The sequence below is a fragment of the Rattus norvegicus genome, chromosome 4 (assembly GCF_036323735.1).
Source record: "Rattus norvegicus strain BN/NHsdMcwi chromosome 4, GRCr8, whole genome shotgun sequence".
NCBI classification, from domain to species: Eukaryota; Metazoa; Chordata; class Mammalia; order Rodentia; family Muridae; genus Rattus; species Rattus norvegicus.
In genome coordinates this window covers 98,697,698-98,713,527 of record NC_086022.1, presented here as the reverse complement: position 1 = coordinate 98,713,527, position 15,830 = coordinate 98,697,698, and the positions used below count along the sequence as shown (strand labels likewise).

General features: G+C 37.1%; 1 gene segment (V, D, J or C); it reads right to left on the bottom strand.

Moving 5' to 3' along the window:
- Nucleotides 1–2,220: 2,220 nt before the first annotated feature.
- The window catches only part of LOC103691145 (immunoglobulin kappa variable 2-29-like), a 74,050-nt gene continuing 60,440 nt past the window's right edge, over nt 2,221–15,830 (bottom strand). The window contains 1 exon segment of the V gene segment in view: nt 2,221–2,744. Coding sequence covers nt 2,371–2,744 — 374 coding nt within the window.

The window sequence follows — 15,830 nt, the reverse complement described above, 5'->3', positions numbered from 1 at the left end:
CTCTAAACCAATCAACAATGGTATAAGCTACCCACCTAGTTAACACAAATTTTCCTATAAAGATCCATCCCTTATGAAATATTCATAAATACTGTGGCCCTTTAAGACCACACAACTCTGGGTTTTCCTTTTCCTCCTCCATCTTGGTTCTTCTTCCAAGAACATCTTTAATTATGAAAAACATCAGTATAACTTGTAGAACCAACAATTATGTGGCACAGTCATTTCCTAGATTAACAGTGCACATCATTACTCCAGCACAGCTGTTTTCACAGCAAGCCAGCAAAGCTGAGCCACTCTCTGTGATTGCTGACCTGAGGCCTTTTACTATCAGTTTGAAACTCTGCATGGCACACTCTGGAGCCTATTAGCATAATCATTCAGACCAGGCTTGCAGACAAAATAGTTTCTGAATTTCACTAGAATCTCCCCTGAGATACACAGCCAGAATACAGCAAATACATAGGTGAATGCCAGCCTTAAACCACTGAACTGAAAATGGGACCCCAGTTGAAGGAATCTTAGAAAAGACTGAAAGAGCTTGAAGGGGCTTGAGACCTCACAGGAACAACAATGCCAAGCAACCAGAGCTTCCAGGGACTAAGCCACTACCCAAGACTATACATGGACTGACCCTGGACTCTGACCTCATAGGTAGCAATGAATATTCTAGTAAGAGCACCAGTGGAAGGGGAAGCCCTGGGTCCTGCTAAGACTGAACCCCCAGTGAACTAGACTGTTGGGGGGAGGGCGGCAATGGGGGGAGGATGGAGAGGGGAACACCCATAAAGAAGGGGAGGTGGAGGGGTTAGGGGGATGTTGGCACGTAAACTGGGAAAGGGAATAACACTTGAAGTGTAAATAAGAAATTCTCAAGTTAATAAAGATGAAAAAATTAAATAAATTTACAATAAAAAAAAGAAAATTCCTAAATATGTGACTCCTGTTCTCAAAGAGTACCTTAGCTGACCCTACTTCTGAATCTTCTCTGTGCCTTCAATATTGCTTTCTGTCCTTAAGGAATTTCATTAAACAAAATAATTAGAATACTTTCAATAAAGCAGAGGCTGCCAAGGTTTAGCATGACAGGACAAATGAAAACAAATCAAAGCACAAAAGTCCCTTTAAAAGATATATGGAAATTCTTAAAATTATAACCTTGAAAATAAAACAATGCATACTAAGTCCCTAGTTAGAACTCGGCAAAGAAGAACTAGAATAACTAATATAATATGACTTACACCTGGTTGTTGTAATGTTAATTAATGCAGAAACAGAACAATTATTTTAGTGAACAAATTCTTTTAGGATTATGAATAACAACTACAATACCTAAGGCTGAATTATCAGGATTCAGTGAATCTACAAATATGGTTCACCATTAAAGAATTATAAGATACTGCTTAAATAAGGGCAATTCACATGACTGAATCAGATTCTAATTATATTCTAAGAATCTTAAAACCCCAAGCTCTGACAGCTAAAGAACATGCTTGCTTGCTTGGTTTCTTGCTTGCTTGCTTCCTTGCTTAATTGCTTGCTTTCTTGAGCTAAAATGATTTGTAGAATTTTAAGAGGTGGGATGTGGAGCTGGTGATATTTTATTTTTAATCATGTTTTAACCTGGAACCCTGGGCATATGCCAAATATATGCATAGGAAAAAATGTTATGATCTGTATTTCTAGAAACCATGCATGTTTTTGAATCTCTATAAATAAATAAATTTTCTGATTGTTAGTCAGTTAGACTTGCTAAGCATCCAAGTCTTAGAGTTTTACTCATCCCTTCCCTTGCCTGTTCCTAATAACCACTATGGAACCCATTCATGAGGCCAGCCTTCAGCAATTATTCCAGAATCATAATATCAAAATAAAGACTAAAGAAATATTGAAAAGGAAGTAAAAATAAATCCCTAAGCAAATGTACAGAATTTCTGATTACTTTATCCCTTAGAAAAATAAAATCTACATCATTGTTTTAAAAGACATTTAAAATAATACTCCCAAGTCTACAGAGAGAGACAAAAAGCGTATCCATAGACATTTAAGCATTTACAAATCTGAATATGAATTTAACAAACATACTTACTTCATTTTTTAAAAAAGCAACACAAATGAAGCTCAAAGAAGTAATGAAAAATAGTTTAAATCATCAAAAATCAGCTAGATTAATGCCATGATTATCTCCTGATGTAGAAAAAATACCAAGGCTATTAAAAGAAGGTCTGGAAATTGGTGTCAGTTGAGATCTAGTCAAACCACTCATCCAGCAGGATGAGTCTAGCTAGAACTCTCAGCTGAAGTTATTCAAGTCTCCCACACATCCCTCTCGCACAGACACACAGTGCTCTTCTCTTCTCCAGTCAAGCATCACATTGGCAGGTGGGCTGCCCCAGGCACGGGAGTTTTTGTTAGGGTCTGTATCACTGTGGGAGGAAAATGCGTAGCTTGCACACAGTAATAAACTCCCAAATCCTCAGCCTCCACTCTGCTGATTTTAAGTGTAAAATCTTTCTGTGATCCAGTGCCACTGAACCTGTCAGGGACTCCAGAGCCCAGATTAGACACCTGATAGATTAGGAGCTTCGGAGATTGGCCAGGACTCTGTAATAACCAATGCAAATATGTCTTTCCATCACTATATACGAGGCTCTGACTTGACTTGCAAGAGATGGAGACTGATTGTCCAATGGCAACCGACAAAGATGGTGGTGTGTGGGTCATCACAACATCTCCTCTGGTTTCTGAAATTATAATACAATAGTGTAAACTCACTTGCAAGCTTCTTGAATAATCATGTTATTTCTTTCAGGTGAGATCCTGGCAGTTTTTGAGATTTAAAAATATTTTATATCAAGTGGTTTATCACAATAGAAGTCATTTAAAGGTTCTAAACATCAGAGTCTATATCACTCCATCGACATTTATGTGAGAATCTTGATCTTAGCACAGCTACTCTTCCCTGTGGAATTTCTAATTAGGATATAACAAAACCTCACATTTCCATCCTGGAGAATGTGACCTGTCCCATCACAAATGAACAGTAACTAAAGGCAGCCACAGGATACCATCCATTCCTATTGTCCTCCTTCACATTCCACTCTCCTTACCCTGGATCCAGAGCATTAGCAGAAACAGGAACTGGCAGGACTCATCATTTTGAGGAAGTGAACTTAGGAGAGTGATCAGTGAAGCCCAGAGCACAGTTGAGATTTTATCTCAGGTCAGTGGGGCAAAGACCTCTCTAGGGAGCAATATGCAAATGCTCTGGTCTATGTAACAGTATACATAGAAGCAACAGTTATATGGCCTTCTTGAATAGGAAAATAACTCAAAACAGAAAGTAATAAAACAAAATGTGCTTACTGAGGGGGAAATAGCAGGATGTTAAAGGAGTGTCAATGTAGTTCAAGTCACTTATTAAATATGGACACCTTTGTAGTCTTTCTGTGTAAATTAGAAATTTACTGAAATTTAGTCTATATACACATGGCTAAATTGCAGAAAACGGAGAATATACTTGGCCCACACAGCTGGTTATCATCAGGAATGAACTGAGCTCCCAGGTCCCTGTGTTCACAGTTTCTAGTGCATTGCAAGAATACAAGCAAATCATTTAACTCTCTCTTGAGCTTATTGACTGTACTCTGTATTAGAAAGTATACTTTTTATTATAATCATCCATTATTAAAGGAAGTATGTAATTCAAAAGATGTATACTATCATTACCAGGCTTACTATACATTCATGAAAATGCATAACTAATTACCCACATATGCCTGTAGATGAACATATACACTATTTTCCTATTGTTAAATTTTTGATCAATTGCTCTTACTCTTACATATCAGACAATCTCTGAACTTTGGGTTTCAGAATTGTGTATTTTATCTCTATTTCATTTCTCAAATTTCATTTGAATGAAATCATACAGTACATGTCCTTGAGTGAATTAATTTTCACACTGTAACTGTTTCTTTAAAGATTCACTCATGGGGTTGGGGATTTAGCTCAATGGTAGAGCACTTGCCTAGGAAGCGCAAGGCCCTGAGTTTGGTCCCCAGCTCCAAGACAAAGAACCGAAAAAAAATTCACTCATATTCTTTAAATAAGCAAATAAATAAATAAAAATACATGAATAAATAAATTTTCTCTGTTCCTGGATCGTCGGGTAATGTTTATTCTTACATATGAATATTTTTCTTTTTTACTTTGAATAGTTATGAATAAAGATACTATGTTTTTATCAGATTATACATGAATGTACATCTTTATCTTGGGCAGATTCATGGGGTTGCACTTGACAGCTTCCATGTAAGAAATAAAAATAAGTTCATTGACTGTAATATCTTTATGCAGGACAGTGTTTTGTAAGTACAACCTTCTCCCAGTCATTGTGAAATATGTGTCCTATACTCAGGAAATAATTGATTATTGCTTTATGACTTTGATTATTTTTGCTTACTAGTAAAAGGGAGAAATTATGCCCCAAAGTGTCAAAGTAGATTCTTTGATTATTCTTAATTTTCAGCTTTCCTTGTATTTTTCACTGTTCATTGTAATCTTTTCTCTAGGTCTAATTAATATGAACTTCATTTAGTTGCTAGAACATTAGATATTTTTGAAGATATGCTGCCACTCTTATTAAACAAAAATTTTAAGTATAGTTGCCAATGTTGGTTACCTGTGGCAACTGAATTATTCAGGTTTCCTCTGTTAGTGATTATTTTCACAATTATATTCTGATAAATATTTGGAGACCCAAATGGCAGCTCAAGGACACCAAATATAGAGCCACAATTAACTGTATAGAAAGACTTTGAACAAATTGCAGTCCCTTCAACAAGTTTCAGGGCAAGTGTATATCTATATGAAAGACAATATGTAAAGGCACAAGTAAATCAGCCCTTATTTAAACTACCTGAGAATCATCACAATTCTGAATGTAAACATTAAACTAGAGCACTCTTAAAGTATAATGAGGGGAAATTCTATTTATCCCCAGGTTTTGAAATAACTTATTACACCACCACTTTGAAGAGCAATGACTGCGTATAAGACTGAGTTCTATGATGTGGCAAATACTGGTATGGAAAAAACACTGAAGAGACAATGATATTTTCATAATCGTTATGAAGCTTTATTATTTATTACTAACTTGGGGGGTTGGAGATTTTGCTCAGTGGTAGAGTGCTTGCCTAGCAAGCACAAGGCCCTGGGTTGGGTCCCCAGCTCAGAAAAAAAAAAAGAAAAAAAAAAAAACTACTGACTTTAGAAACCAAGGAACACTTCAACAATGAAGGTAATCTATTTTTATTGGATTATCTTAAAAATATATTTACATTTCAAATGGTATTCCCATTCCCGGTTTCCTGTCCATAACACCCTATTCCAACCCCCTCCTTCTTCTTTGAGGGTGTTTCTATCCACACACCCCTTCCTACATCCCTGCCCTGAAATTCCCCTACACTGAGAAGTTAAGCCTTGGCTGAACCAAGGGCTGCTCCTCCAATAGGTGCTCAGCTGCTACATACACAGCTGAAGTCTTCGGTCTATCCCTGTGTACTCTTTGGATGGTGGTTGAGTTCTTAGGAGCTCTGGTTGCTTGGTATTGTTGTTCTTTTGGGGTTGCAAGTCCCTTCAGGTCCTTCAATTCTTTCTCTAATCCCTCCAATAGGGGCCACATTCTCAGTTCTAGGACTGGTTGTGAGAATCCACTATGGATTTGTCATGCTTCAGCAGAGTGTCTAAGGAGACAGCTATATCAGACTTCTGTCAGCATGCAACTCTTTTTGTTTTTTTCCATCTGTATTAAATTGGGTATTTCTTATTTAAAATTCAAATGTTATTCTCTTTCCCTGTTTCCATGCCAACATCCATTAGTACCTCCCCCTCTCATTCTTTATGGGTGTTCCCCTGCCAATCCTTCCCCCATTACTGCCATCCCCACAAGAATCCTGTTCACTGGGGGTCCAGCTTGGAAGGACAAAGGGCTTATCCATCCACTGGTGCCCATACTAGGCTATTTATTGCTACCTATGCAGTTGGAGCCCAGGGTCAGTCCATGTGTAGTCTTTGGGTAGTGGCTTAGTCTGGTTGCTTGGCATTGTTGTTCATCATTGTTGCTCAAGCCCTTCAAGCTCTTCCAGTCCTTTCTCTGATTCCTTCAACGGGGGTTCCATTCTCAGTTCAGTGGTTTGATGCTGGCATCCGCCTATATATTTGCCGTATTCTGGTTGTGTCTCTCAGGAGAGATCTACATCTGGTTCCTGTCAGACTGCACTTCTTTGCTTCATCCATCTTATCTAGTTTTGTGTGTGTGTATATATATATATATATATATATATATATATATATATATATATATATATATATATATATATGCCACATTAGGGGCAGGCTCTGAATGAGCCTTAATTCAGCCTCTGTTCTAAACTTTTCCTACCTATCCCCTTGCAAGGGTATTCTTGTTCCCTTTTAAAGAAAGAATGAAGCATCCACATTTTGTTCTTCCTTCCTGAGTTTCATGTGTTTTGTGCATCTAGGGTAATTCAAGCATTTGGGCTAATATCCACTTATCAATTAGTGCATACCATGTGTGTTTTTCTGTGATTCGGTTACCTCACTGAGGATGATATTTTCCAGTTCCATCCATTTGCCTATGAATTTCATGAAGTCACTGTTTTTGATAGCTGAGTAATATTCCACTGTATTGATGTACCATATTTTCTGTATCTATTCCTCTGTTGAAGGACATCTGGGTTCATTCCAGCATCTGGCTATTATAAATAAGGCTGCTATGAAAATAGTGGAACATGTGTCTTTGTTATATGTTGGGACATCATTTGGTTATATGCCTAAGAGAGGGATAGCTGGGTCCTCAGGTTGTGCAATGTCCAATTTTCTGAGGAACCTCCAGAATGATTTCCAGAATGCTTGTACCAGTCTGCAATCCCAGCAACAATGGAGGAGTGTTCCTCTTTCTCCACATCCTCGCCAGCACCTGCTGTTGATGGAGTTTTTGATCTTAGTCATTCTGACTGGTGTTAGGTAGAATCTCAGGGTTGTTTTGATTTGCATTTCCCTCATGACTAAAAATGTTGAACATTTCTTTAGGTGCTTCTCAGCTATTCAGTATTCATCAGCTGTGAATTCTCTGTTTAGTTCTGAACCCCATTTTTAATAGGGTTATTTGTCTCTCTGCAGTATAACTTCTTGAGTTCTTTGTATATTTTTGATATAAGCCCTCTATCAGTTGTAAGATTGGAAAAGACCTTTCCCAATCTATTTGTTGCCGTTTTGTCCTAAAGACAGTGTTGTTTGCCTTACAGAAGCTTTGTAGTTTATGAGATCCCATTTGTTGATTCTTGATCTAAGAGCATAAGCCATTGGTATATTGTTCAGGAAATTTCCTCCAGTGCCTATGTGTTTGAGATTCTTCCCCACTTTTTCTTCTAGTTTCAGTGTATCTTGTTTGATGTGGAGGTCCTTGGTCCAGTTGGACTTAAGCTTTGTACAGGGTGATAAAATGGATCGGTCTGCAACTCTTGGAATCCAAAATAGTGACTGGTTTTGGTGGTGTATGTATATGGGCTGGATCCCCAGGTTGAGCAGAGTCTAAATGGCCTCTCTTTCAGTATCTCCTTTAAATTTTGTCTCTATATCTCCTCCTATGAATATTTTTGTTACCTCTTCTTAGAAGGACTGAAGCATCCCCACTTTGGTCGTCCTTCTTCTTGAGCATCATGTGGTCTGTGTGTTGTATCTTGGGTATTCCAAGCTTTTGGGTTAATACCCACTTATCAGTGAGTGAGTGCATACCATGTGTGGTTTTTTTTCTAATTGGGTTACTCAGCATAATATTTTTTAGTTCCATGCATTTGTCTAAGAATTTCATTTATTTTAATAGCTGTGTAGTACTCCATTGTGTAAATGTATGACATTTTCTGTATCCATTCCTCTGTAGAGGAACATCTGGGTTTTTTCCAGCTTCTGGTTATTATAAACAACACTACTATGAACATAGTGAAGTATATGCCCTAGTTATATGTTGGAGCATCTTTTGGGTACATGCCCAGAAGTAGTATAGCAGTGTCCTGAAGTAGTACTATGTCCAATTTTCTGAGGAACCTCCAGACTGATTTGCAGACTAATTATAGCAGCTTGCAATTCCTCCAATAATGGAGAGATGTTCCTCTTTCTCTTCATCCTCCCCAGTATCTGTTGTCACCTGAGTTTTTGATCTTTGCCATTCTGACTGATATGAGATATAAGCACAGGGTTATTTTTTTTCTTTTTTTCGGAGCTGGGGACCGAACCCACAGCCTTGTATTTGCTAGGCAAGCACTCTACCACAGAGCTAAATCCCCAACCACAAGCACAGGGTTATTTAGATTTGCATTTCCCTGACGACAAAGGAAGTTGAACATTTTTTTTAGGTACTTCTCAGACATCCAATATTCCTCAGGTGACACTACTTTGTTTACCTCTGCACCCCATTTTTAATAGGGTTATCTGGATCTCTCCTGTCTAACTTCTTGAGTTCTGTTTATATATTAGATATTAGCCCTCTATTGGATGTAGGATTGGGTAAAGATATTTTCCAAATCCGTTGGTTGTCATTTTGTCATAATGACAGTGTTCTTTGCCTTACAGAAGCTTTACAATTTTATGAAGTCCCATTTTTAATTCTTGATCTTAGAGCATAAGTGATTGGTGTCCTATTCAGGAAATTTTCCCCACTGATCATGTGTTCAAGACTCTTCCCAATTTTTCTTCTATTAGATTGAGAATATCTGTTTTTTATGGAGGTCATTTATCCACTTGGACTTGAGCTCTGCAGGGCAAAAAGAATGAACTGATCGGCATTCTATTATAAGCTGACTAGTAGTTGAATCAGCATGATTTGTTGAAAATGCTATCTTTTTTACCCTCGATGGTTTTAGTATTAAAAATATATACTATGTATTTTGATACAGGGCATGTAAGTAAAGTGGATTAATAAACTACTACTTATCTGTAACAATGCAACAAGTAGAGAACACTCACAAACAAAATGTTCAAGTGTATGTGGGACGAACTGATTTTCTATTCACTATTGATGGTAACACAAATGGTGATACCACCTTGAAGGATAATCTGGTGATATTATTACAAAGCATGTTCTTACTCTGTCATCCTGCAAGCTCTATATTCACTTAAAGCATTTGAAACATCATTTTCATTAGAAAAACAGCATGGAATATGTATTGCAGCTTTTTTTAATCTTTTAAAGCTTGGATATAAACATGATCCCTCTCTATAAGTGAATGGATAAACAACCTTTGGCATACACAGCTATGGAGGAAAAGTAGTTGCATACTACATAGAGAAACCAGTTTAAATACTTCATTACCTTATTAGTCAAACTGTAGGACATTCAGAAAGACACAAAGCTATGGTTCAGAAAAATCATTAGTGTGTTTCTCTTATTAGAGGGGAAGAGCTATGCATGGACTTCACAGTATTTCAGGGCAGGTGAACACCTCTGTATGTTCCACAATGGAAAATATGTCATAATATATACATTTTCAGGGACAAAGTCATTAATTATATGAAATCACAGCAATGCTCTAACGAAATCAAATTCTTGGAGTGACAACAATAGTCATCCAGACTACAGTTAATTCACATATTGCAGCAAATGCACCACTTTGTTGACAGATCCTCATAATAGGAGAGGCTGAGCATGCTCAGGACATTTGAATCACATAGTTTATTGACTCTCAAACTTCCATGATTCCAAAAAAGAATCTAAAAGCATTACATCTTGAGAGTCATCCATAGGCAAATAATTACAAAACAATTTTATTTGTCACTAATTTGAACTCATAACAACTTGAACTTTAGTCAACAGAATGATGGACACCTGAGGTACCACATGCATCTTGATAGTTTCACATTCTAACATTTTTTTACATAAATGAGTCAACTGTATTCACTGTGCAAAATATTTGGACATGGTTTTCTGAGCTATGTGGGAGAGTTCATGGAAGTCATAAAAACAAAAATGACTTTACTTTAAAAAATGCTCTTTGCTCAGCATAAAAATATGATGCATTTTAGCATTGACCCCTTGTGCCTGGAGTACTTTTTTTTTTCGTATGGATTAGAACACTGTTGCAATTGTACTGGGGAAAAAACAGGTACCACTTAACAGCTTCATTAATTAAGACTTAAATGCCTTTGGTCTGTGTTGTGGCTCAAGAAAATTATTCTCAGATATATGACTGTGTAGCTAAAGTAGAATTAAGTCAAGTCAGCTGTAAAAGAACATCTTGGGTTTTCTTAGCTAAATGTGTCTAGAACTTCAAGTCTCCCTGTATCTTAGAAAGACTCACAAACACTTACATATCCCATGAGAGGCAGAAGGGAAGTTCAGCTTCACACTTCTGCTTTCCATCACTGGTTCATGTTATGCATCACCAAAAGTGGGAAATTGCAACTCTGGGGTTAGTAATAAGTTTCACAATCTTATAATTCAAGGTTGTTGATGCTAAGAGTAAAACTTGTCTGTGAGCTGCTACCATTGAACTGCAAGTAGATCCCAGAGATAAGATCAGTACCATACTTGATGAGGAGCATTTGAGTATGGCTTGGTTTGTTTTTGTTTTTTGGGTTTTGTTTTTTTGTGTGTGTGTTTGTTTGTTGTTAATAGTGAATATATATGAAACTATCCTCATAGGAAAAAAGAGTTAATATTTATCTCTTCTCTAGAATCATATACAGGATATCTGGATACTGGATTGTTGTGGTAAAATTTAAAATGTAGGGTTTTTTTACCCTGAACTAGAGCCAGAATCATGGTGCCACTTGGCATCTATAAGATATTGTCATCTCAGTCAAGAGGGCATCTCACCCACTTTGCTCCATCCCATATCACACCGCTAATGACTACTCTCTGAGCCTGGCAACAACCTCTCTTCCCATCTAGTTCCAAGGCAGGTTTACGCCATGCCAGATATACACATCCAAATTCCATGGCAGTACAGTGTTGATATTAATTAACGTGCCATTGTCATTAAACAGGTTTAAGTAATTTATTTTTGCATGTAACAAGAGATAGCAGGAGATATAAAACTTAGGGAGTCAGATACTACTTTACACAAACAGAAAATAAAGGAGAGTAGCATCGCAATATTTGTATAATTAAATTGGACTTAAATCAAAAGTATATAATGTGATAAATGAAGTAATTATATGAAAATGACTCAATGGAACAAAGGTATATGCCTCGGTTTCCTGTCTGCTTTACTGAATAATGTTGAGTAACAGTGTAAACATGGGCTGTTATATCAGAACGGGTTTTTACTCTTTACCAACTTCATTCCTGTTTGCTGAGAGAGAACCTGTTCAACTTTCACCTGAGGCAGTTTTGTTGTTATTTAAGCAGATGAAGCCAGAAATGCATGACTCATAAGGTATAGCCAAGGCACTCAAACTCTGTGGACCCTAGCTGGAAGCAATAATCTGGATTTCCTTACTATATCTGTCTCTCTAACACAGAAAAATAATGTCTTTGAAAAGGGGCCTCCTGTACCAAGGGACTAAGTATATTTTTGTTGATATTTTCATCACTGTGGGAAAGTGTGTAGCTTGTATGCAGTGATAAACTCTCAAATCCTCAGGCTTCACTCTCCCTGAGTATGAAATCTGTGCCTGATCCACTCCTACTAATCTTCCTTCTAGGAACCCAGAAAAGCAATTGTAAACTTAGATCAAATGCTGTGGAGCATGTATCAATGCAAATATGTGTTTCCATAACTACATACAATATTTTGACTAGACATGCAAGAGATGGAGGCTTGATCTCTAAAGCTGACAGTCAAGGAGGCTGGAACATGGGCCATCACTACATTACAGCTAGAAGCTAAATTGAAGACAGAGAGGTACAAAGTTAAGGACAAACTTCATGAACTGTTTGTGGTTTCTTTTTGATATGTATTTCAATGATGATGCTTATTTTTATATAAAATTATATTCTAAAATTCCCTTTAAAAAAAATGAAAGCCCTAGAGCGCTTCAAGGCTTTACTTAGGCCACCCTATTCGATCTATGTCATCATCTTCATTATAGCACAAGCTCTCTTCCCTCAGAAACCTCCCTCAAATAGATGCAAACCTAACAGGCTCAATCCTTGAGTTTACCTATCTACTCATACATGAACAAAACACATGTGATGAACAGTAAGACTCACATACATCTTCTCTACCAATTATGTATTCTTACCTCTCACTGTTTTGTGTTAATTTCAACTTGATACATGATAGTGGCAAGTGTGAATTGAGAACTTCAATTCAGAAAATGTCTCTATCTCGTTTACCTATAAACAGTCTGTTAGTACAATGTCTTGCTTAATGATGGATGTGAGAAGGCCCATAGCAACATTGGCAGTGTCACCTCTAAACAGGCAATGATGGGTGGCATAAGAAATACAAATCTGGATGGTTCAATATATGAAAATTTATCAATATAAGCCAGTACATCATCAAACTCAAGGAAAAATATCATATGATCATCTCATAAGTTGTTGAAGAAGTCGTTGACAAAAACCAACATCCCCTTCATGTTAACAGTCTAGGAGAGATCAGAAAATTGAGGCTCAAACATAAACATACTAAAAGCAAATCACAGCAAACCAACAGCCAATATCAAATTAAATGGAGAGAATCTTGAGGCAATTCTACTAAAATTAGGAACAAGACAAGGCAGCCCACATTCTCCCTATACATTCATTATTGTAGTGGAAGTTCTAGCTAGAGTTACACAATAAAAATATCAAGAGGATATGATTTGGAAAGGAAGAAGTCAATATATTACTATCTGCATACAATATGATAGTATGCATAAGAGATCTCAAAAATTCTGCCAGAGACGTTCTACAGCTGATAAACAACTTCGACAAATTATCTAGATATAAAATTAACTGAACAAATGAGTAACCTTCCTTTATACAAATGATAAATGGTCTGAGAAAGAAAATAGGATAAAAACATCATTCACAATAGTCACAAATATTATAAAATATCTTAGTGTAACTCTAGCCTAAGAAAGGAAAACACTGTAAGACAAGACTTTCAGTCTCTAAAGGAAAAATAGAAGAAAACTTTAGAGGATGGAATGATCTCCCATGCTTGTGGCCTGGGAGGATTAACATAGTTAAAATGGCCATTTTACCAAAAGTAATCTACAGATTCAATGCAATCAATAAAATTGCAACTTAAATATCCCCATTTTTTAAAATTAAATTACTTGTTGAGTGGGATAAAACATGAATATTGGGCACAGAAATATGTATAGGTGACAGTTCTCCATTTGTTCTCCTGGATCCCACACTTTTCATGGGTCACCATCCTCCTCATTTGGGAATCCTGCCTCTGAACAATTCATATCTTCCCACATATAGAAAGCTTAGTGACCAATGGCTCAGTCTCTAAGACCAATAATTAATAAATGGAACCTGATGAAACCAAAAGCTTCTGTAGAGCAAAGGACACTGTCAACAGTACAAAACAGCAGCCTAAAGATTGAGAAAATACCTTCTCTGATTCTATGTACTGCTGAGAGGTAATATCCAAGATGTATAAAAAACTCAAGAAGTTAGACTGCAACAAACCAAATAACCAAATTAAACCAAAAAACTCAATTAAAAACAGAGTACAAAGGAAAACAGAATTTTCAAGAAAAGTATCTCGAATTCTCTAAGAAGCACTTAGAGAAATGTTTTAACATCCTTCCTTCATCATCAGTGAGATGCAATTGAAAATGACTCTTATTGGTACATCACCTTATACCAATAAGAATGGGTAAAGTTAAAAAACTAATGTGACTGAAGTGGAAATTTCTGGTTTCTTTAATATCTCAATTTTCTCACATGGTATTTTTCTAGATGCTATTTTCTGAGAGGGCATATGATATTTGCTAAAAACACAAACACTTGAGAGAAGATGATATGTTAGTAAAATATAAATATAATCTACAAAATAGTGAGGACAAGCTCATGCATCACCCCGATATGTTGAAGTGCTTTGCTGGTCTTCACTGGTGTTCTGTTGTCTTCACTGGGTAGAGAGAAAAGCATCAAAGAACTTCTCATGTTATTCCTGCAGATTCTGGCCACTTTCACTGACTCCTAACAATAAGGCAGAGTCTTGCTGTTTCTGTAGGATCATACTGCTGGTACTGATTAATGTTTGATTTTTCATATTGGAATGAACTGCTTGTATCCTCACAACAAATTTCAAATCATCCTATTTATGTTTAGTATTTCTTATTGGACTAGATTGCTGGTATCCTGACAGTTAAGAATGGAATCGCTGTAAAGGACTACTTCTAAAGAGGTTCATGAGCCCTTTCCCTATTAACCTTCTTTATCTCTTACCTATGTTCAGTGGGCTAGAAAAGATGTTGAAGTGGTTAAGAAACATGAACAAATTAGGTTTTGAAATAGCGAAGCCTACAAGTAAAATACATTCCGATGAGGATGTAAAGAAAGGGGATCACTTCTCCACTGATGGTGGGATTGCAAAATGGTACAAGCGCTCTGGAAATCAATCTGTCAGTTTCTCAAAAGATTTAGAAATTGTTCTACCTGAAGACCCAACCAGACCACTCTTGGGCATATACCCAAAAGATGTTTCATCATATTGTAAAGGCATGTGATCCACAATGTTTATAGTAGCTTTATTCATAATAGCCAGAACTGGAAACAGCTCAGATGTCCCTCAACAAAAGAATGGACACAGAAAATATGATTCATTTACATGATGTAATACTATTCAGCTATTTTTAAAAAGCCATCATGAATTTTGCAGGTAAATTGATAACACTAGGAAGTATTATCTTCCATGAGGCTATCCAGACCCAAAAGGATATCATATATGGTATGATGTCACTAACAAATGGATATTAGCCATAAAGTACATAAATCCACAGACCCAAAAAAATAGCTAAGCAAGAAGCTAATCCAAGCAAGGATGATTGAATCTCACTTAGTAGGATTAAGAAAATAGTCATAGGAGGCAGAGTGAGGAGACTGGGTGGGAAAGGCAAGGTGGAGAAAAAGGAGGAGACAGGAACAAGTATGGAGAGAGATAAAAGAAAGTCCCAGAGTTCCAGGAGAGTGATTGGAAATCTGAAGCAGGGTGGAGGGCATATAGGGGAATCAAAATGAAGTTCTAGAACCTGAGAAGGGGATACTCTCAGCAGTCAATGCAGAAGACCTTGGCAGAGAAGCCCAACTGTGGAAGAATTGAACTTGAAGAGACCTTCCTTTGTTGGCAGGAAAGAATTCCAGTGGAGTGATAAGGACACCAACCTACCCACAAAATTTTTGACAAACAATTTCTTTCTAAAAGAAATACATTGAAACCATGAAGGAAAGATGGGGGAATGGTCAACCAACTCCAAGCCCAACTTGAGACCGATCATATCAGCAGGAAACAATCCCTGACACTATTAATGATAGTCTCTTATGCTAGAAGACAGGAGCCTAGAACAACAGTCCTCTGAGAGGCTTCACCCAGCAGTTGACTGGAAATATATGCAGACACCCATAAATAAACACTGAATGGGGGTTGGAGACTCTTATGGTAGAGTTAAGGTAAAAAATGAAGGGCCTGAATGGGATAGAACCCCACAGGAAGACCATTAGAGTTCAATAACCCAGGCACCTCAGGGCTCTCAGAGACTGAGCCACCAACCAAAAAGCATATAAGGGTTAGACCAAAGCCCCAGGCACATGTGTAGCAGGCATGTAGCTAAGTCACCTTGTACATCCCCCAACAACTGGA